The sequence below is a fragment of the Grammomys surdaster genome, unplaced genomic scaffold (assembly GCF_004785775.1).
Source record: "Grammomys surdaster isolate TR1022 unplaced genomic scaffold, NIH_TR_1.0 65, whole genome shotgun sequence".
Classification (NCBI taxonomy): domain Eukaryota; kingdom Metazoa; phylum Chordata; class Mammalia; order Rodentia; family Muridae; genus Grammomys; species Grammomys surdaster.
In genome coordinates this window covers 18577140-18600090 of record NW_021604567.1, presented here as the reverse complement: position 1 = coordinate 18600090, position 22951 = coordinate 18577140, and the positions used below count along the sequence as shown (strand labels likewise).

The 22951-nt window shown below is 50.2% G+C and overlaps 2 protein-coding genes across 5 annotated transcripts in view; one reads left to right on the top strand and one right to left on the bottom strand.

Moving 5' to 3' along the window:
• The window catches only part of Stk24 (serine/threonine kinase 24), a 92334-nt gene extending 84048 nt beyond the window's left edge, over nt 1-8286 (top strand). The window contains exons 9-11 of the mRNA XM_028771746.1: nt 686-754; nt 1804-1940; nt 5125-8286. Coding sequence (XP_028627579.1) covers nt 686-754; nt 1804-1940; nt 5125-5161 — 243 coding nt within the window. The 3' untranslated portion in view covers nt 5162-8286. The remainder of the gene's footprint in view (nt 1-685; nt 755-1803; nt 1941-5124) is intronic.
• A 422-nt stretch (nt 8287-8708) lies between these two features.
• Nucleotides 8709-22951, bottom strand: part of Farp1 (FERM, ARH/RhoGEF and pleckstrin domain protein 1) — a 246828-nt gene continuing 232585 nt past the window's right edge. For all 4 annotated transcript variants that reach the window (XM_028771320.1, XM_028771347.1, XM_028771329.1 and 1 more), the window contains exons 18-27: nt 20580-20817; nt 19666-19796; nt 16874-16942; nt 16641-16730; nt 16070-16152; nt 15878-15990; nt 15225-15391; nt 12089-12196; nt 11504-11655; nt 8709-10152 (exon numbers count right to left, since the gene is read on the bottom strand). In XM_028771320.1, the coding sequence (XP_028627153.1) occupies nt 10071-10152; nt 11504-11655; nt 12089-12196; nt 15225-15391; nt 15878-15990; nt 16070-16152; nt 16641-16730; nt 16874-16942; nt 19666-19796; nt 20580-20817 (1233 nt within the window). In that variant the 3' untranslated portion in view covers nt 8709-10070. The remainder of the gene's footprint in view (nt 10153-11503; nt 11656-12088; nt 12197-15224; nt 15392-15877; nt 15991-16069; nt 16153-16640; nt 16731-16873; nt 16943-19665; nt 19797-20579; nt 20818-22951) is intronic.

Here is a 22951-nt window from a genome sequence, read left to right as displayed (position 1 = left end):
TGTGAGCATCTGAGGACCGAGTGCGGGTGCTGGTCTGCCCAGTGTGAACATCTGATGACCGAATGTGGATGCTGGTCTGCCCAGTGCTGAATTGTTTACCTCACCTTGTGTGTAATGCTGGGTCCTCCTGACCCTCAGCCACAGGGTGGAAGTTGTAGATGTGAAGTTTCAGTGTGTGAAGACTGAGTAACTGTTGGGCTTACTCACAACACCCTGATTTTACTGGCGAGTTTTTCTTTCAGGCCCTTAGAGACCAGTATGTTCCTCTTGGTACTTAATATAGATTTAATGTTGTTGAGGCGGTTTTCCACTTAAATGTACAAAGAGCTACGTTTTAAAGTTTAGTTTGTCGGGATCCATCTCTGTGGCTGCACAGGCCTGAACAGCTCATGAGTTCAGAGAGAGTGGGAGTTAGGCCTCTCACTGTGGCCACATGGAGTACCCAGCTTCAGCTCTCTAGGGTTTCCTCAGTCAAACCTGCAGAGCACGCATGTCTGTGCCTAGGGAGTTCACTTCTGGCATCTTGCAGTGGGTTCACAGCTACATGGGTGGGGCCCCTTTGTAGAGAGCCTCACTCAGAGATAGTGAACAGAGGGAGGCTGGAGAATCCAGTCATCCTTGGTAGAATTCTTGCCCACCCCAGTGTTGCCTGTTTCTAATGGCCCCTTCTCTTTCCTTCCCCAAGATGAAAGATATCCCAAAGAGGCCTTTCTCTCAGTGTTTATCCACAATCATCTCTCCTCTGTTTGCGGAGGTAAGATCCCTGACTGCCATTCTGGGAGGAGGGAGGAAGAGTGGACCAGGACTGTCCTTCTATGGGTGGCTACAGGACACGTTAGAGGCATAAAAACTTGCAGTCTCAAACGTTTGCATTATGTCGATGGTGACCACTGGCCTGGACCCTGCCTTCCACGAGCCAGGCAGGTGACTAGGGAAAGCTATGTAGGTTATTACTGGGCTTAAACTGTTGAAGGGATTCCTCAGTAGCTACCTCAGATCCACTGGAAATGAGACAATATTCTGGAAGTTCTGGAGAAACAAAAGGAGAAATCTTTTTTTTTTTTTTTTTTTTTTTTGCGCTGTCCTCCAGTGCGTCCTGTGGTTAGGGATAATGGATGAGAACTTGAGTTGGGTGTTTAGATAAGATGAGGAAACTGCTGCTCTTAGGTTAGCACCCTGTGGGACCAAAGATGAGAATTTTCTAAAACGTTTGTTAACAAATTTAAGCGGGGGGAGGGGATACTAGAATATTCCACACTTATGGTTACATTCAGGAAAAAGATTTGAAGTTGGTCTTCATGCCTGGGAGGTGACTTAAGTCACAGTTATGACTCATGAGAGCAGAGGAGGGTGTTGGCAGAGTCTCAGGGCTCAAGGTTTATGTGAGAACATTTGACAGCACTCTTGACCCCAAAGGCTTTGTGCCTGAAGTTTACCCCCAGCCCTTAACTATCAGGAGCAGAGCTTTGGTGACCCACACTATAGCTGCCAAGTGACACCAGAGTTGTATGTGTCATTGATGACAGTTTCAGGGGTGAGCAGAAGGCTGCACAAGGAAGAGAAAGCGGAGTGTTCATCATACTCATGTGTGAAGGTGTGCAGTTACTTGCCTGCGTTCTGGTCTGGAGGAGTCACCCAGAGACAGAAGATGAGGACCCAGAGTGACTCATGAGCCACAAAGCTCATGCTTGGGCCATGTCAGCCTGGCATGGTGGTGTTGGCAGGGCCTTTTTGTCTCTTCCTGGAGTGGTTGCTGCCCAGGTCTGTGCCCGTGTGTGACACTGCTCTTGTGTGTCTTTGTAGCTGAAGGAGAAGAGCCAGGCGTGTGGAGGGAACTTGGGGTCAATAGAGGAGCTGCGGGGAGCCATCTACTTGGCAGAAGAGGCCTGCCCTGGGATCTCTGACACCATGGTGGCACAGCTCGTGCAGCGGCTGCAGAGGTAACTGGCTCTGGCTGGGGCTGGGTTGCAGGAGGGGGAGCCTGGTGGTGCCAGCATGGCTTCTTGGAGTAGGAACTGTTGCAGGCTGCATCTTGGTATATCTCTTGGGTTCTTCACTCTTGTTCTGTTGTCCCTTGCGAGTAAAGCTTCTGAGGGAGAAGGCTTGTTCTGAATTGTACAAATGGGAGACCTGAGTCTGGAAAGGACCACAGAGCTTTGTCCTTGTACCTCTTGCCAGATAAATGCAAGATGCCTTAAAGCACTTACATGAAGCAGTCAATGGGCAGAGAGAGCCTCAGTCACACGGACACCGTGTTCAGGTACTAGAGGCTTTGGCGTGGTGGACTCAGAGCCATCCCTAGAGCCTTCCTAGAAGCCTGGCCCTGGCCTCTGGGAGCAAGCGAGCTCCTATCTCTGCCCGGTGGCTTTAGCCACATACCTCCATGTAGAATAGATATTACTGTTTGGGAAAAAAATTAAAGACTGTTTGCTTGTTGGCCCCTAGTCTTGAGGCCACTGAAGGAGACAATATCTTATTAAGCTCTCCCTGACTTGAATTTTAAAGGCAACAACACCTTACAGAGTGATGGAAAAGAAAATACAGCTCAAAACCCAGTCTGTGTGTTCATCCCAGCAGGTCTCTGATTTCTCTAACTTAGGATAACTTTGTATTTCCTTCTAGTGGTATCTGATTTTCATTTAAAAAGAGGTTTGTCACAAGCAAAACAGAACCACACCCAGAAACCGCATCTGTTTATTATCCTGCCTTCTGTTTTCTGGTTGGAATATTAAGGTGTCACTTTTTCTGTGATGTATGTGCGTTCATGTGTGTTCGCTGTGGTCAGAGGTCTCAAGGACAGCTCTCAGCAGCTGGTTCTCTTCTGCCCTTTTTCAACCCAAGTATCTAACTTGGGGCATCAGGCCTGTCAGCAAGCACCTCTGACCTGCTGCCTTCCCAGTCAAGCCTGCTGCATTGGCAGCCGGCCGTGGCCTCCTTGTAGCTGGGCTTCAGGTCCACCACACTCAGATTTTGTCACCTTCAGGGGTTTTGCATGTGGTCCAGAGCTGCCTGATGTTGGATGAGTGGTTGGTAGATGTGACTTGATTTTCCCAGTAGCTCAGGGCAGGTGGTATGACGTATACACATGTAGTCGGTCCTTTTCTTGTTTCTGGATCTGTCTTCTGCTGAGGCACCTAATCTGCCAACTCCAGTAGAAATGTGATAGGAGCCACATTTCATTTATTTTAAAATGAGGAATTTCATTTATTTTAAAAATATTTTATTGATTATTATAGGGAGGGTACATGTGCCATGGTGCACCCTTTATGCAGATTCCAGGATCACGATTATGTTGCCAGGTGTCACACAGCAAGCGCCTTTACCAAATGTGGAGATTTTGGATATTTGAATCTTAACACTGAAAGTGCCTCCTCTCTCCCTGCCCCTCCCCCCTCCACTGTGAATTTTTGTGGTTCTAAGGATTTAATTCTTTATCTGGAATATACTAGGCAAGTCTTCTACCACTGGGCTGAGTCCTCCAGCCTCTCACAAATGGAATTTCAAATTTTCTAGAAACTATATCAAGAACGTAAAGAGGAGCGAACAAAATTAATTCTAATATTACTTTGATAATTTTCTGTCTCAGCTTATAATCATTGTAAGTTATCCAGTGGGATATTTTACATTGTTTTCCCTGGTATTAAACCTTTGAAATCTGGTTAAGTATTGTGTATTAACCATCCCTATCAATTCAAACTCGGATTTCAAGTAGACCCTCATAGCCTTTTGTGCTGAGTGGACCCTCCGATGGCATCAGATGACTGGGTGGTGGGGTCCTGGTCTGGTCTCTGCAAACATGGTGCTGGCTTTACGTTTACCCTGGGTTCCAGCAGCTGTGGACCATGCTCAGCCAGTGCCCGTCACTTAGGCTTCTTCCAGTCTGCTCCTAGGTGAGCTGGACTGGACATGAACGGTCTCTTCAAAAGTCACATCTGTGAGCATTTTCAGAACATCTCTGTCTTAGTCTGAACTGGCGTTGAGATCCTTCAGCGAGCACAGCTCATCCACTCAGAGAAGCAACTTAACGCATAATGAATCGTTTGTAGCTCTTGGCATTCGAGTCCTGTATGCTGTGGCTCCAGTGTGCTGCTTAGAGGATCTTACAGACCCATCTGAGTATGTTCAGTGTATTGAAAAGCAACTCAGGGGGCAGTGCTCGAGATGAGTGTCCTTAAGTATGTCCTTGGGCTCAATGCTCATACCAGGTAGCATTCAGAAGCAAGACAGTGTAGACTTTTTTTAAAAAAAAAAAAAACAAGAAATGACATAGTCTTGTGGTCATAACGTTGCTTCTGATGTTATATGCAAGGTGTTCGTGCACAGACAGACACATAGGCCCTCCTTTGGGCCATGGTTTTGAATACTGCTTCCAAGTAGCTCATCTGGGCTGCAGCCCTATCTTGCTGCCCCAAGGAATTGCTGAGCTTGGACACAAGCTAGCATGGATATGGCCCTGAGCTCCTGCTGTGCCCTTGGTCACAACTAGTTTTTAAAAATAGATACTGGCCTGGAGAGGGCTCAGAGGGTAAGGTGCCTTCTGCACAAGCAGGAAGACCTGAATGTAGGTCCCAACTTCCACACATAGGCTGTGTGGTGGCATGTGTGTAATCCTAGCCTGGGGTAGGAGTGGTGATTCTTTGTAGACATGGGTAGGTCCTGAAGGGTTGCTAGCCAGCCATCCCAGCCAGAACGGCAAGCTCCTACCCAGGATGAGACACTCCCTGGAAAGTAAGGTTAGAACATGATAGAGGAAGACCCCCAGAGTCAGCCTCAGCCCAGTGTTCACATGGATGTGGACACCCGTACATACAAGTGTAGACTCCACATACAACACACACGTACACAACAATCACAAAGCAAGGTGGTCCTAGGTGTGACTTGCCATCTCCATGACACCCCTCATCCAGACAGGCTGCAGAGGCTTGGTTTTCAAGCACTGAGTTTTTTAGTTAAATCCAGAGTTTTCTCAGCCATTATAAACTCTTGTATAATACTATCTGTTGACCTGCTCATTCTTGTTCTGGCGTGTAAGACTTTGAAGCTTCTGTAAAATCGTAATGTTTCGGTTCTCCGAGATCTCGCTGTGGTGAGAAGCGGTGCTTACTGATCTCTGCTTTTCCCTAGATATTCTCTGAGCGGCGGGGGAGCCTCAGCGCACTGAAGGCCCATGGCGCCTGGGTTGATTTTTCCTTTCTTCTTCATCTCCCTTCTTTTTAAAAGTCAACGAGAGCCTTTGCCGACTCTGCGAAGAGGTGTCACGGAGGGGCCCGCCCTCCGGTAGCGCCGGCACCTGTCCAGGGAACAGCCTCATCGTGCCACAGCCGGATGGAGTCTTTCCGATGGGGTGGGGGAGGGTCTCCTCCTGCAAGCGATTATTTTATTTTTTTATCGTTTTTAATTTTAATCATAGTGCACATATTCAAAGAAAGTATCTTTAGACACACACACAAAAAAAAACCCTGAAATGTATATTTGGATTGTTTTAAGGCAATTGAAGACACGTAACCTCAGGTATCCCGCTCATATCGATAGCTCCTCCCCCCGGGAGACGGAGAGTCGCTCTGGTGGATCAGTGTACAGATTGTATATAGCGTCATTTTTACGGAAACCCTTTTGGCGTGCATAAGGATCACTGTGTACACGTTGGCCAAGTGCTTCTGTAGATAATATCTGTGGAGTAAATATTTGACAGGCCAGAACTTGAGTCTATTGCCTTGCCTTTATTACGTGTAAATTTTGAATCTCGTGACCAGTGATTTGGATTTTATTTTGTATTTACAGGGTCTGTCATTAATAATAATTAACCCGCCCTCCCCTCATGGAACACTCCCATTTGTACCTCAACAGATGCAAATTCCCCTCTCGTTCACCCGATGCCCTTTTTGGTACACTTAGAAGTTTTCGTTTTCCATCGATGGTACTGTTTCTTAGTGTTTTCAATTGGAACATATCCCGTCTCACAGAGCTTTAAATTATTCTCTTCAGTTTCTTCTGGATGAAGCGCTCTCATTTAACCTATGTTGGGTTGTGCCACCACGTCTGTACTAGATGTCCCGTCTGACATCTCTCCATGGAATCTTGTAGTACAACCTGCGTAGCATCTTCTCCACCACAAAGTGTCTGAATGCTTACACAAATAAATTTTATAACTCACTCATCTCGAATACTGTTCTTGAAACATGGCTCCACGGAGCAGAGGGGGCATCTGCTCTGCACATGTGCATGGTTGAGGAAGCGTGTGTATGTTGTGACATGTGGAAAGACTCCAGGGGAAAGTGCCCAGATGTCAAAAGGCCAAATGTCCAGGTTATCTCCCTATGCAATTTGTGTGATTGGTCCAAGTTCTGACTGATGTTGCGGGTTTGTGAAATTGCTGAAGCTCTTGCTGGGGTCTTGGACCGGCGGTTTTGGTTCTGCTCAAAGAACCGGGTCTGCTGGTCCTGTCAGCCAAGCTCTCTGTTCTTTTATGTTGCAGGGCATCCCTCGGCAGGGTGGGAACCCCCGGTTCTCGGAGTGGTCTTGCTGGTCTCACTCAGATTTGTGTAGTGTTTTTTGTTTGTTGATGCTAATAACTGTTCTCCTGTTGGGGTGTTAGGTCTTGAGAAAGACAAAGGGTTTTTGCAGCAGGAACTTTGGGTGAACTTGGCAACATCAGCTCGGCCCTGTGCTGGTGTGTAGTGTTACAGGAAGGCAGGCCAAGGCTAGACGTGTCAGACGTGAGAATTGCTTAGATTTATTAAATGGGGTCTAGGTTTTTAGACTGTTGTGACAGTCTGTTAGAAGTAGTAGGTTTGGGCTGGAGTAATAATTTCATTCAAGGATACATTTTGGCTAGGAGAAATAAAGACAATTGTTTTATTGCTTTTTAAAAAAATTTTTTTGAGTCTATGGGTCATGTATGCAGTTCCCTCAAAGACCAGAAGAAGGTTATGGGATCCCTTTCTTGGGAACTGTAGTTACAGGTGAGCTGCCCTGTGGGTGCTGGGAACTCAATCTGGGTGTTCTATACGAACAGCCTGTGTTCTTAACTGCTGAGCCATCACATCTCAGTACAGTGTTAATTTATACCAAGAATGTTACCTGGAACAATAATTTGAGAATATTTTGTTTCTAGAGTACTCTGCTTTGGAGTGCTGTGGGGTTTTTTGTTTTTGTTTTTTAAACCAGGCTTGATGTATAAACCAAAGGTTGTTGCAGGAAAGTCACCAAATGAACCTGTTCTGCAGAGTGCTGTTGACTTGAAGAACGTCCCTAAGGGCCACAGGCATTTCTAGTGGAGAGAGCTCGTCAATTTTACAAGTGGGCAGTGATACAGTAGTGAAGCCAGTCGTCTTTTCTCTTTCCAGTGCTGGTACATGAACCAGGACTTGTGTGTGCTGGGTCAGTGCTTTCCTGAGCTTACCCGGCAATCCCTGCCATCCCTGCCATCCATCTTTAACAGTGTGACAACTGTGGCTGAGCTGCTCAGAGGGCTTAGAAGCTAACTAATTAAGCATAAGCTTATCGAGGTGAGTGTAGGCTGGTCCTCTGCACATAGTAGACCACAAGGCATGGTTCCCATCTCCTGTGAAAGCAACAGATGGTTCTTCGGGAGTTTATTGGAAACCTTGCTGTGGATGTGGGGTTGACAGTTTTAAATTGCCTTGTTACATAGTCTGTGTTCTATGGATGTTTTGTTTAGCTCGGCAAGCTGTGTGTTCAATTCTAGTCCTTTATTCAGAGCAGGGCCTTATCTCAGAACAACACTGGTACCCGTTTCACATTACAGGCTACAGTGGGTGAGCTCAGCATCACCCAGGAGTCCTTCCACAGCGTGCTATCCACAGCTCACACAACCATGCCACCAGTCTGGGAAAATGAGCACCTTGAAGAGCAGTGAGGTAGGCCGAGTGCTCTGGCTCACACAGGTTGTCCTTTGGGGTAGTCCATGTTGGCCCTCATGAGTGCTGAGATTGCAGGCGTGCCATGCGTTGGCTCAATGATGGCTCTCCCCCCAACCCCCATTGCTGTCCCAGTAGGTAACACCCTGTGATGTGGAACCACCTGTGCAGAATGAGAGACAGTAGGGTCCTTCCTAGCAGCTGGGGTTTCTTCTTGAGCTGCTCGACACGGTTCCTGATTCTGTATGTGGTGTTTTATACTGTTCTTTGGGGAAACCTGTAATCGTATATGCATTATATTTCTTTAAAAACCTGGCTTCTGTGTTTCTGCTACAAAATATGGCAATGAAGGTAGATTCCTGAGCACGCCTACTGTCGTGCTTGGTCAATAAAGCTCTGGAAAGTTGTTACTGTGTCTTGTGTCGTGGCGTCTATCAGACTCTGTCTCTTCCAGCAGTTCTGCTGTGCACATGGTTAATCTCTCTCTGCAGCTGTACTGGAGTCCCAAGTGCCAGTCACGTGGGGAAGAATTTGTACTTACACTGCTGAAGAAAGAAGTCATCTCGCCTCTAGCCCTGTGAGGATTTGGTAACTCAGAGGGATCCTGTTCCCAACACTGTTGGGTGCATGGTGATGGGATCCCCCTAGATGATTAGTGGCAGTGTCTGGGGAGGTTCAAGAGCTGTCTGCCCTTCTCACTCGGGTGTGCCTTCTGCCCAAGCCTCTACTCGTCAGTGTGCTACAACGTTGCATTTCCTCAGAGGTTGTGCCCCTTCCCATCCACCCAGTACCACCCTTCTGCCCCACACAAAGAGAAGACACAGGTGGTGGTTTTGCCTCAGACTTTTGTGTGCTGGATCGTGGCGTGAGGTATTTTTATTCCCTTTTGTTGGTACTTAGAACCATCTGGTACATTGTAAGGCAAATGATTGACACATCTTATTCCTTTATCCATGTGAGTCACCAGCCATAACCCCTCAACATTGTTCAGGTAAGAAGGCCCTTGCTGGGGTGGAGGGCACAGGGAGAGTGGACTGTTGACTTGGCCAGCTTGCATTATAGATAGAGGGCTCTATCCGTGACGGGAATGGCAGCCACCCAGCCGCCCTAGAGAATAGGCAAACATTTTTCCACTGGGAGGCTCAGGTAGTGTTTGGCAGCCAGGTCCCCCAGGGGAGTCTGTCCAGGATGTGGGCTGTCATCCTGTCTGTACCCCATGCCCAGAAGGAATGAGTATAAAAAAGAGAAAGACTTGGAGACAGGCACAATAGATACTACTAGAGAATGTGCAGATTCAAACCAAACCACGGCCTTGCAGGGAACTGGGGCCAATCACCAGGGCTGGGACTACGTACCATTACCATACAGTGCTTCTTCCAAGAAGCTCACTCAATGCCCCATAATGTAACAGCACAAATGGCCCCAGTCAACGACATACAGCTTCTCATGCTTGTGAAACAGACAGCAAAACATCACGGCCTAGGAGCCCCCCACTGTACACACCACGCACAGGGCAGCGGCGCCCACGTATTGCACTGGTTATCTGCTTCTCCACAGAAAACAACCCCACTACATCTTGTAAATAGGAATCACAAAGTTTGGTCAGCTTCCACCAAGAAAATGGGTGTGACGTCCAGGGTCTCACTGGAGCCGATCCCTTTAGTGGAATGGAGTACTCCACAAATTGCTTATTCGAGAAAAGTGAGTCCTACCAATGTCCTATTATAAAAGTAGAAAGATTGGAGAAAAAAAAATGAAATCCAAAATGATCTCATTTGCTTAAGACCGTGCCATGTGTTGTGGATGCTGGAAAAAAATCCGTTTGGAAAACAGCAGTCTGCAGGTGGAAAGCTCGCTTGATTCGTCTTCCCTGACACGGTGAACGGACGTGTGGCCCTGGACTGGCTATGCTGCAGGGCAAAGACTGTCATTTGGCACTCTTGATGACAATGTGTCAATACTGGCACAAGTTGAAGCGTCCCTGGAGAATGGCAAGACAACCCCTCCCACCCCCTAGGCCTGGAGGGAAAGGCTGTCCAAAAAGATACTGGAAAAGACAATGTTGGAGATAGGCCTGTGCAGGGGGGTGGGCGAGAACCACGGCAGATCATCACTGTGTTCACACAGATGTGGATTTCGCTAGGCTTCAGTATATCCTCCAGGGATGCAGCCAGCGGGCACGCCCAGCCGTCAGTACAGGTGAGATTCCTTGTGACTCAAGATGTGGGCCCTAGAGGCTGAGCTGGTGGCACTTCGGATTACTTCCATCCATCTAAAATGACGGGAGGAAGGGACATGAGCACTGGGTGACTTTGTAACAAATTAAACACTGTTGGTCATTACTTCCAAAGACAACAAGTGGAAGACCGGAGCTCGTCAGAGATGCCCTGTTGTTCGAGCAGAGCCCTGTAATGGTTTTAGGGGAACAATGTCTGGGAACTGTTAGCACAATTCACATAATGGCAGGCAGTTCCAAAGACATTGTAAGGGCTGCATTCCCACTCGATGAGCCCATCTTCTTGTACATTTGCATGAAACCAGGGTAGCATTGGATCTGGGGCGCGCTGAGTCTGCAGTTGAGGGTGTTACTAGTACCAGCTCCCAGGGTCCAGGGACATTAGGAATAATCTGTCCTAAGTTACCTGGTCCAACATGTCTTGAGTGTGGGTAAAGAAGACCACCTACTCTTGGGATTGGCAAGGCTGTAAGCCTTGGAAGGATCTTTCTAGATCTTTGAAGATCTTGACCAGCGGTTCTCAACTTTCCTATTATTTTTGTTGCTACTTCATAACTGTAATTTTAGTACTGTTATGAGTCACACTGTAAATATCTGAGTTTTCTGACAAGTCCTAGGCAACCCCCTGTGCAGGGGTCAAGATCCACAGGTTGAGAACTGATGATCTGGGCTGAGACTTGCCATCTTTTGGACGCATTTGCAAGCAGTTTGGCTCAGGGGTTGCTGGCTGGTTTCATGGACATTTGCTAGGGATTGTTTTTAGTTGGCCTGTTGATCTAGAAATGCCTTGGGCCAGTGAGGGAACAAGCCAGTCATCCAGACAAGTAGCAAGGCCAGAAGAGAACTTGCTCCCTAGTGGGGGGTAGGGGGGGACTGGCATGTTGAGGCCTCTGATTGGTACTACAGTCCAGTGACCTTGGTTGTCTTGTGGTGCTATGGAATGCACTCCCCAAAAGCCCAGTTTCCCCTTGGAATGTAAATTTCATGAACAGCTTTACATCAGAGTTCACACCTGAAAACCTAGAAGCCCGTTTCCCTCCTAACCTGGTCTTCAACCACTCCAACACTCAACTTGCTTTCTTCATGTGGTCGTTAGCTAGAATCATCCTTTGGTTCCATTACGGCCACCTGTGCCCTGCCTCCCCCTTAAGTATCTGCCGCAGCTTCCTGGTATAATGTGCACATGGCAGAGGACCAAGCATGTTGGCGTGTGCTGACCTTACATGGCAGGAGCTAAACATCTCTGTGACACCACGCTGTGGGGCTGGGAGTATGAAGCAGACCTACAGAATGCTCAAAAACTACTCGGGAGAGGTGAACCCTGATGTCAGGATGGGGACCATGGTCCTGCAGGTGGGCTGTGCAAACAGGGTTAGGGTGCACCTACCTTTCAAATGTGTATTCGCTTTCAGCCCTGAAGTAGTACACGTGGGATTTGAAATGCAGCTTGAACACATAGTCCTTGTGGATGTTCTCAGATTCTGAGGGGATGGTGAGTGAGTAGCCCAGCAGAGGCAGGCTGGCGAGGGGGTGACTGTCCTGCAACAGGGAACAGAGGGGGCTTTGATGACATGGTCAGTGGTGTTGGGTAGGGTTGCTGTTGGCCAGTGTGCTGTGGTCCCTCCAGGAGAAGACCTGCTTTTTGTTTCCTCCCTTAAGGGCCAGTCTGTTAGAACAAGGCAAGCATCTGGCTCATTTTCGCCCCCCTCCCCACAAGACAGTATCGAGTCACCCCCTTCTCTTATAGAGCAGAGCTAGTAAGGCAGCTCATCTTTGAGCAACTGGATGTCAGTGTTCATTTAGAGCTGAAAATCTCTGATGGACGTGACAGGTCCTGGAACCCTGCAGTTCCCAGCACCGGACTCTCTCTGCCTGTCAGGTGCCATAGGCTCAGCCTCAGGGAGGCATTCCCCTGTGCTTGAGAGCAGGCGTACTTCAGGTTGGGGCCAGCTGCCCCGTGTGGGACACTTACCTGGTGTGACTTGTAGAAGAACAGGCAGAAGTTGGTGAACACCACCCACAGCTTCTGCCAGCCATTGCTGTTCTTGAACTTTCTCAGCAAGTTCCCAGAGAGCTGGTTCTGAAAGGTAAGTGGGGGTGGGGTGAAACACATATCAAAGACGAGCAGGGAGTTGGAAACACCAGGTCCATAGCATTTGCTGCATCACAAGAGCCAGGTCCAGAGTCCCAAGCACCAAGCCTGGGTTTCCCACATCAGACATCCTTTGTTGTACGTTGCCAGGTCATCAGGCTGTACGATGAATTCCTGACCTCGCACAGGTGTAAGTGCTTACTACAGTCACCCTTGAATGTGACATTAGGGAGCTAGGTGGTCGGTCACACGATGAGTGGTGTTCTAAGGAAGTGATTCAGGGACACCATTCAACACCAGAAGCAGAGGGTAGAGTGGGCATCCACAGTCAGGGGTGGCCAGCCAGAGCTAGAAAGGCACAGAGCATCCCTCCAGGGAAGAGGGCCTGGCTCTCGCTGCAGGCTAGGATCCTGAACGTCCGACCACCTTAACTATGAGAAGTCATCTAAGTCACTGGGATTCTGGACTTTTTCCCTGGAAAATCCAGATCAGCAGAGACCTCTGGAGCGGCTCTATGCTGCCACCTAGTGGGAAGGCCCAGAAGCCACTCTTGTTGAATTCCTGGAGTTCCTGTGAGCATTAATCCTTGCTGTGTGTAGTGAGGGCAAGGACACAACACAGACATCGCACTAGCTCCAGACAGTGAAGAGGTCCATCCACCTCCTGACAAGCCGACCTTTCACCCTGCTGCCAAGTGACATTAGCGGGGAGCATGGAAGTAGAGAAGGCTAATTGATGCCACCCAACAGTTGACTGAAAACGGTTAGATTGGCAAATTGTGTATCTATTACCTCCCAGGTCAGCATGTCAGGCTGAAGAGACAGCTCCTCGGCACGGAGCACATTCTGTTCTTGCAGAAGGCCTCAAGTGGGTTCCCAGCACCCACACTGGTGGATAGCAACGGCCTAGGTAACTCAGGCTCTAGGGGATTCAACACCCTTTTGGCTACCACAGGCAGGATGGTGCTCACATGCATATAACCCCACCCCTGCTGAGAGAAAAGCTTTAAGATACCTCTAAGTCTGTTTAACTACATTTTGTGAGTGCTGGTGTCAGGAAGGCCCTAGAGAGGTGGAAATGTTTACAAATTCCATCCTTCAGCTGTTCAGACTGACAGGAGACAGAGGAGTGAGCTGAGAAACCATCTGGTTTTTCAGGATGGTCCCCCCAGGATGGTCCTCTGCTGTCTGAGAGTACTGCTTCCCCCAGGATGGTCCTCTGCTGTCTGAGAGTACTGCCTCCCCCAGGATGGTCCTCCCAGGATGGTTTCTGGCTCACCATTCAACCATTCTGCCTGAACAGCTTCAACCATCCACCCATCTGGTTGCCACTACCTGCCTGCGGGGGTTGGGGGGAGGGCAGGGGATTCTGGGTACTGGCAAGCCTCGCTGCCCATGAGCCAGGACCCTAATAGACCCTTCTGTCCAGCCCTCCTTTTGGAACTCTCCCTAAACAACGCCACTGGTCTGTCATTGTGTCCCCAGTCACCAAACCCAGCGAAGCTGGTAGTGTCTGGCTTGTCACCGCACTCTGCCCTCTTAAAGCTGAGCCCGAGTTCACATGGGTGGCAGAATGAAGCATCTAGGAAGTGAGGCCAAGAGAACTTCTTCCTGGCAGCATCACATGGCCAGCAGCCTCACAGAGAGGAGGAGCTGTGTCTAGGGGTACTGCCTCTCCCAGGATGGTCCTCCCAGGATGGTCCTCTGCTGTCTGAGAGTACTGCCTTCCCCAGGATAGTCCTCCCAGGATGGTCCTCTGCTGTCTGAGAGTACTGACTCCCCCAGGCTGGTCCTCCCAGGCTGGTTTCTGCTGCTTTCAAGCACAGGTCCCCCTCTCTATGGTGACATGCCTCGCCTGGGATACCCTCACACACAGGCCAAGAGGAAGAGTGGCATGGAGTAAGGGCAGCAGGCAGGCAGCCACTCACTGGACAGGGCTTGGAAATGTGATCACAGGACACCAAGGCTAGACACTCACGGGAAAGGAGTGTGTGGGAGCGCTAGGGTCTTGGCTAGGGCCCCTGGAAAATGTCTTCAGGACACGGCTGTAGAAGGAAAGTCTGTAAACTGAAGGCCACTTGTCGAACACAATTCTAAGACTTTTGGGATGTATCTTAAAGAACTTGTGTGTATATCTCCAATTTTTTTTTTTTTTTTTTAGATCAAAGAACCAACAAACTACTACTGTCTTTGGCTCAGCCTTTCATGTGACATTATGTGGCCCGGGCAAGTCAAAGATTAGAACTTTAGAATTTTGTACATTTTGAAGAGTGAGTGGAGTCAGTCTGTAGAAACCTCACCCCTGCCCCATAGGGCCAGAGTTGGGAGGTACTGAAGACACAGAAGCAGCCACACAACTAGAGGGGACCAGGGAGCCTTGCACCAGCAGGTGTTGTTGGCAATTCGACAAGAGACAGCTTTGCTGTTCCCGAGTGTGCCAGGCTATGCAGTGGCTACTTTTACATGGGATTTAGAAAGCTGTGTGTAGTAATCCAGGGGAAGGTTCACCTTCAAAGCCACTTTTCAGGCACAAGTCACTGAGCCCATCTAGAGACGCCTACCCTGGGGTCCCTTCTTGGATGTCTCCTGTGAACTGTAACCGAGCCCTGCTAGAAACACCTCATCCTCTTTCAGACCTGGCTACCCCCCTCCCCCCCCCCCCTGCACCTCATTCAACAACTGTCATGGTGTGTGTGGCTATTTGTTGGGTATGGGCTGCACCACCATACAGGAGCAGAATCTTGCCCTTGGCTAACTCCATGGAAAGAAAAGACAATGTGGAGAACAAAGGAAATGAGGCAGCTCACACAGGCTGCTGGAAGCCAGAGGAAGGGGATCTGCCCTGCATTTACGAAGGAGAACACCAGCGTGCCCCAGCTGTAGGATGAGTACAGCTCCTTATACCCTTAGGCTGGCTCTTCTGCACCAGCTGATCAAGGCCCAGAGGCTTCTCGGTAAGCTTGAGGCTGGAGGTGAAAGCCAGCTCGGGCCCCGTTTCCCGGGCCCCGTTTCCGTACCTCCACTGCAATGCTGAAGTCCACCATGGAGACACTGGTGCTACGATGCCAGCACACGTGCACCATTGTGTTGCCACGGTGAGGGGCCTGGCGCTCCAGCGAGGTCCGAGAGGCGCTCAGATCATCCTCTGACTCCTGGTCAGCCGCTGTGGCTTCATCCGGGGACTCTGCGGGAGGTGATCGGGGCAGTACTGGTGTTTCTCTTCCCTAAGACCAGCCTGGATTGCTGGCAAGGCTCCCAGTGTGGTCCCCCAAGGGTGCCCAATGAGCAGGGTTCTAATGAGGCCTCCGAGGGACAGCATCCTCCCAGAATTCCCTGCCCTGGCTGGGAAGCCTTCCTGTATGTAGACACTAGGCCTGTGGGCTGCTTCTCGTCTTTGTGAACACCAGCTAATACGGGGCAATGTTGGCTTGGAAGAGATGACATCTGGTCCCTCTCATTATCAGGAAGGATCCACTTTTCAACAAGTTAAGTTTCTTAACCTTTAACATTGATCCCTAAGGCAAGGATAGGAGGCCTACCTGCTAGGGGTTCTGAGTGTGTACGGCGTTCTCCCTCTGTGAGGCAGAGCCCTCCCTGCCTCTCCCTAAGGGGACAGTCCCTGTAGCCATGGCCTTGGGCACTGCACCGAGGGCACATCCACACTACTCACTGTTGTCAGGGGGGCTGCTGGCAAGGAGCTCAGGGGCGGGTCCATTGCTTTTCTCTGCCAGGTCAATGGCCATCTGGATGTCCTCCATCCATTTTCCCATCTCTGAGCGGGAACTGAAGACAGAGATGACATCGGCTTGTCAGACCATGGCCAGTCAGAGGCAGACAGTAAGAGGTCAGGTTCACGAGTTACCTGGCGGCCACGATGATGGACTGCCGCTGACCCCGCAGGGTCAGGCAGTGCGGCACGCCCCACTCCTCCTCACTCTCCTCGATCTGTGGAAGTAGAGTTTATCGAGTCACCACTGGGCAGCAAGCCAGGCACCCGGTGCATTTGTTGACACTCATCAAACTGGCTACCAGATCAGTAAAGACAGAATCAGAGCGGGACTCAGGGCCCAGAGGAGCTATTTCCATAGTCAGGGAGGATGCTCTAAGGCAAAACTCATTTACTTCCTCTCCACCTTATGAGAAGGTTGGCATAAGCCAGGTCCTTATGCAGAGGCAGGTGCCCTGTGGATACTTGATGGCCAGGATGCAGGTAAGAAAGATTGGCTTTGTTCTCACTGGATAGGCAGCTAGGGCCAGCAATGAGACAAGAGAGGCAAGCTCATATACAGCCTAAACTCTCCCTGGATTCTACAAAGACCATCCTGAGGCCTCACGGGTGTGGACGAGGTAGTGTCTCTCCAGGGTCCTCCTTGCTAGCGGACCCCGAGGGATGTGCTCTTCACAAAGGGGACATGCCGGCACTGGACTCTTACCGTCATGCCGTAGAGCGGGAGCTGTCCGTGGACTTTAAACTGATTAGAAGCCGTCAGCCCCCGGCTGGTATACAGCAAGACATCGTTGAACTAGAGGTACAAGCAGAAGTGTGTGAGCTGAATGGGTCCCTCTTACCTCCCAGGTCCTCCCAAGGGGGTGGGCGAGGACCTTCCTTGTGCACTGGCAACATGGTTCTGGGACTGTCAAGGACAAAGTGGCTTGCCCCACTCACCAGGAAGAACATGCGCTGTTGAAGCCCCTTCCCGGAGAGCTTGCTGAGGCTGCCCAGGCGGATGAACTCCTGCAGAGGGGACAGAACCTCAGCTTACTGAGAGGGCGAGAGTCTCGGTGGTGCCTGGATTCTGCCCTCCTCGGCCCTCACCCTGTCCCGTGACAGTACAGCACTGAACAGCGATCACTGTATGCGTGCTTGCTGCTTGCCCCCAGCCTCCTTGCTGTTAGGTCATGGCTGAGGGGCCATCTCTCTTGTTCCCAGGAACCTCTGCAGCAGGCAGCCAGGGGCCAGGGAAGATGATACTGAGGGTAGATCACTCTTCTCCGTGATCAACAGCTGTGGTTTTTAGGGACCGGTAGCTGTTGAGTATGAATGAGCAACGGCAAAAGAATCTGAGGAACTCCGCCTCTTGAGCCATGCTTTCCCTGAACTCCAGATTCCCAAGAGCGGGCATCTCACAGGAGCAAGCACATCAGCAAACAACAGTGTTGTGTGCTTTTAAGAGCAGGTCCTTTCTTTTTCCTTTTCCCTTTCTTTCTTCCTTTCTTTCTTTCTTTCTTCCTTCCTTCCTTCCTTCCTTCCTTCCTTCCTTCCTTCCTTCCCTCCTCCCTCCTTTCCTTCTTCTTGTTCTCTCTCTCGTTCTCTCTCTCGTTCTCTCTCACTCTCTGTCTCTCTCTCTCACTCACTCTCTCAGAGACAAGGTTTCACCACATAACTCTGGCTGGTCTAGAACTTGATACCTAGACCATCTGATTCCGAACTCCTAAGTCACTCTTGCCTCTGCCTCCAAAATGCTGGAATAAGGTGTGTGCCACCATGGCTGACCTAAGATGAGAGGCTTGCTAGGCTGGCCTCAACTCCTGAGCTTAACTAACCCTCAGCCTCTGGAGAATCTGGAATGATAGCCATGCACCAGTGTCTAGTAAGATGCCCGTAAGACCTACCACTCGTGACGACCACTGCTGACTTCTGTGTTGCCTGATTGGGAATCACTCTCCCTAAGGGCCTCTCGTACCTTTCTGATTTACTCAGATGACTGTGAACAGTTCAGGGAGGCAACGTGGTGAGCTAACGCCTGCATTCGTAAGGCAGCACCGAACCTCATAGGGACATGCCAATTCCAACCTCACAAGTAGACAAACGCCCTTTGCTGAGCGGGTGGTATGTGTCTGACACGTCTATGTGTTCCTAGTAGCTCCCGAAGTTCAGTGTTATCCCCATGTTCAGACAGACGAGCAAAATGGTTAAGAAACTTGCCCAAGAGTATCTGGATGGCTCACGGATGACAAACCCTTGTGATGCCGGGCTGTGTGGCTGCCGTTCCGGGAGAGATGGCTGCCCTGAGCTGAGGCTCAGAGCATGGCTGTGACTGCCGTGGGGTAGCCTGGGCTTAGAGCATGGCTGCTGAAGCCTCCAAGCAGACCTGATGCAGCATCCGAGGTGATCCTAGCAAGCCCGAGCTGCTTTAGTCTTACAGCATAGGGCACTAATGTGGAGAATTCCACTTCAATGGGCAAGCAGGCCCAGACCGTTTGGGTCTGGGTTACGGTTAGGTACACGCAAATATCCAAGGCTTCTCCCATGGGTCTCAAGTCACATGGATTAGAGGTTTCCTGAGTGAGGGCTAGGGGAACCCCTGTGGTAAAATGCTTGCTATGCAAGCAGAAGGACCTAAGTTTGAACCTTAGCGTCCATGTAAAACGGGCAAGCATGGTGGTGTCCAGCTGTGATGCCAGTGCTGGGGACAGGAGACTCCCTGGGGCTTGGTGGCCATCCAGCCTAGCCTATACATGCATGCATGAACACACACATACAGTGTTACCATGGTGAGCTGAGTGTGACAGCTCATAACCTATAATCCTAGTATTCAGGAGGAGGAGGCAGGAGGATCAAGAGTTTGAGAGCAGCCTGGGCTAGGGGTCAGAGGCCAAGCATGTCCAGGACAGGGCTGGGGCAGGGTATGAATGCAGCCAGCCATCCCATAGAGAGATCAGGTGAGATGTGATAAGTGAGTGAATAATTATGTCTCCTGGATGACCGCCCCCACCCCCCACCCCGAGGAGAGTAACAGAACAAACGTGGGCTATTTCCTATCTCTCCGTTCCCGCTGGGCTGGAAAGAAGGTGCAGCATTAGTCACATGACCCCCGAGTGCCTGTTTCTGACATGGTGCCAGCAGGACAAGTGTGCTAACAGAGTAACCGAGCGCAGCTTGTCCACAACCATTCATCCCATGGAGCTCAGATCACAAGTGTGTGTGTCACTATCAGACCACAAGTGTGTGTGTGTGTGTGTGTTTCACGGCCTCGGGCCACAAGTGTGTGTGTCACAGACTTGGATCACAAGTATGTGTGTCACCCACCTCTTGGACCATAAGTGTGCATCTGTCACGGTCTCGGGCCACAAATGTGTGTATCACCATCTCAGACCATAAGTGTGTGTGCATGTGTGTATCGGACCCTAGCCCTGACCATCACCATCGTTGACATTTTTTCACTTACGTAAGTTTAAAAAACTTAAGTAAGTTTTTATGACATATTTTCTGTTTTCACTTACATAAGTTTAAAAAGCATGAAAGCTTTCTTAAACGGTCTTTGCACTGTGTGTGTTGGAGGAGGGGACCTGGGGGGGGGGTCACAGGACATAAATAAGCACATTAACCAATCAGGAGGCCAGAGTTAACCTACTATGCTAGCACACACTAGGTGTTCCCCTGCTCTCCCAGGTGTTGGGAGGAGACCAGAGCCCGCCAGCCTCACCTTCCAGCCCCGACACCCTGTCTGACATTACCCTTCCTGGGATCACAAGATTGTCAATGCCGATCAGATCTTTCTTGAGTTCATGCAGCTTCTGGAAGTTCTCCATCTTGATCATGGTACCGTGCAGCTGTGCCACCATCTCTGTGATCTCTGCCAGCGCAGCTGAGGAAGGGAAAAAGGCTGCAGCTTAGCACAGACGGGACCATCAGCCCGTCAGGATGAGCTTATCCCAGGATGCTTTGTCTCAGCCGGTGCGATGAGCTCCAGGCCCGCTCCACCCTCAGACATACTACCCAGTTTGTCCAACAGACATTTACTGGGCATCCAGTGGTCAGAAGGATGGGAGGAGGCTCAGAGGGCACAAAGGGTGTCTTAGCCCCATGGTGCTCATGCAGAGAGGGACCCAGGAGCAGCCTCGTCACTGGTCCCTGATTAACGAGGCCACCTTATGTCTTAACAGGTAACACTCAAGCCCATTTAACTTTTAAGGACAAATGAGCCCCACAAGTGACTAGAGAAACACAATACAAATTGGCCAGGCTTGCTGAGGGGATCACAAACCCCGCCTTGTGGGTGACTCACTCAAACCTGAGAGGGGCCTTTAGCCATCTCATCCTGGCATAGCTGACTGGTGATGCCAGTGGTGTGAGCAAGATGGCAGAGAGGGCAGCATAAACTCAAGGGTCAGGCAGAGGTCAAGGTGTTGCTCCCTCAACCCCCAGTGGGCCTGAGGTGGGAGTGCTGAGTGCAAAGGAGAGGAGTGAGTGCTAACAGGAAAGAAAAAAAAATAGTGTTCTATCTACCGGGATCACCATAGGAAGATCAGGATGGTAACCACCACACGATGGAACCCTGGGATGCTACAACATTAGACGGTCCACAGAGACCCCCAGTGGGCACAGCATCCTGTGCAGTAGTGTGGGTCATGTACACGCACATCCTTACCTCTGCAGTCCCTGAAGTCGGCGTGGCTTGGAGGATGGTGCTTGCACAGCCTCTCCAGGACCTGCTTGTAGTGCATGAGCCGGTGCAGCGGGCGCAGGAGGAAGGTGTTGAGGGGCAGGTAACACACCTTCTGCAGCTCGAAGTCTCGGCAAAAATGTTCCAGCCGCCGGGAGCCCTTGATGGATGTCTCCAGGGCCTCCAGGGCCTCGCTGTGCTTCCACAGATGGGCCGCCAGGTGCTTAGGAGGAAAGCAATGGTCCTATCAGCACGCGTGACGTGGGGAAACCGAGGAAACCTCTGTGCTCGTGATTCTACATGTTTTATTTTTCGTAGGTCACTACTTTGTTAGTTCAAGGAGCTGCTAAACATGACACGGAACACTCCGTGAAGGCAGTGATCGGTTTGAGATGCACTTGCATTAGGAAATGGGTGAGCTACGGGAGGAATATCAGAGGCCTACATATCTCTCGGAAAACAGAGGCATGCAAGGCCAGGCTGCACTCTCTTTGTGTGCCCTTTCATTGTGTGCCTTGGGGGTGGGTGGGCTGACACTGGCAGATGGGTAGCTCACGGTGTGGGCTGGAGACCACACACTGCAGAAAGACCTGACTGTCATATGGTGATAAAACCATAGGCCAGGTTCTCCTGGTCATGCTATATGCAGTGACATGTTCTAACACAAGACAGCACTGCAGAGCTCAGCTGAACTCAATGCACATAGTGGGGGCACACAGGAGAGATGGCCACAGGGCTGTTCTCCTGTGTGCTGGCCAAAGAGCTGGGTGACTCTGCTTAGCATGAGCAAATGCAGTTTGGTGCCTGGGCCGTGGGGGCGGGGCAGCAAAGACAACAGCAAACAGGCATCACTGCTAACCCAGGATGCTACATTTCTTGAATCATCTGCTGCTTTAGAAGAATTCTTTAATACCAACAATAAAAAAACAAAACAAGACGAACCAACAAAACCCATGCGACTCAACTCACACCTCACCACGGCCGCCAGCGCCCTCCCCAGTCTATTTTTGCTTTGCTTGAGCAGAGCCCCACACTGCAAACCCTTGAGGTTGGCGTGGGGCTGGAATGCAATAGAGGCTGAGGAGGCTGGCTGAGCACAAAATGTCAGCCCATGGACTGAGGAACGCGGTGCCTGGCACAGAAGGTATACTTTTAAGTCTTCCATGCTGGTTGATGGAGAAGACAGAATTAGCAGCTTTTGGTGGAAGAGCAGTGGGGGTTCTTGGCAATCAGGCCAGAGAAGGCAGCGGCCAGCTAGTGATCAGCATCGAGAGAAAATGTCCCTGGGAGTGGGACAAGTCTCCCCCGCTGTGCCCCCAAATAAGGGGGGGTTTGGTTTTTCTTTCAGATAAGTGGGAGCCAGAGTGGGCTGAGGTGAGCACACGGCAAGAGAAGAGCTGTCTTAGGAATGGCCGGTAACTGAGGTACACAGCCATCAAGTCACATCACGGAAGAAAGAAGCTAGCTGGGTCAGGCTAGGTCTGTACCATTCGGCCACAGGACACTCTGTGGAAGATCAAACTGTGAATCTCTGAAAGACCCAGTGTGAGGACAGAGAGGTGGCCAGCGGAGGAGGCACAGCAAGCTTAGCTAAGACAGGGTCCTACTGTCACAGCCCAGGCTGCTCTGGAGCCTCAGGTCTTCCTGTCTCAGCTCCCTGAGCAGCTGGGATCACAGGACTGTACCACCAGGTCCAGCTCCACAGCACATTTTAAAGGCATCAATTAAAATGATTCTGTCTGATGCTATCACAGTGGGACTTTTCTTCATACTCAGAATGTCTGATACCAAGGGTGAGCCCCTAAGTGGACCAGAGGTTTAGGCAGTGGTAATACTGCATTACCGTTTCATCAATCTTAGTGGAAAATGTTACAAACAGTGAAAACCATGAGAGTGTGTGGGGAACCTATCTGCTCTGAATAAAACTTAAAATTGCACTGAAAAAGCAAATTATATTTTTAAAATACAGATAGAAAGATGCCTGTTACTCAGAAAACCAAGTTCTGTGCTAAGCCCACCCCCACGGTGCTAAGACTCGGCTGTGGAACTTGCCAGGCTCTGCTTGCTTTTCTTGACTGATACCTGACACTTCAATCTCACACAGCCTCTCTCTGATGCTGTCCCACACTGCAGCACGGTATGCTTTAAATAGGGTCAAACACTGATGCTTCAGGATCTACTGAGTTACACGCTAATCTTCATTAAGAAGTGGGGAGGGCTGAGGACGTGGAGAAGGAGAGTGTTGCGTCCATACACACACACACACACACACACACACCATATACACATACACACCATAAATACACATAAACCACATACACACCATACATACACACACATACACACACACATATCAT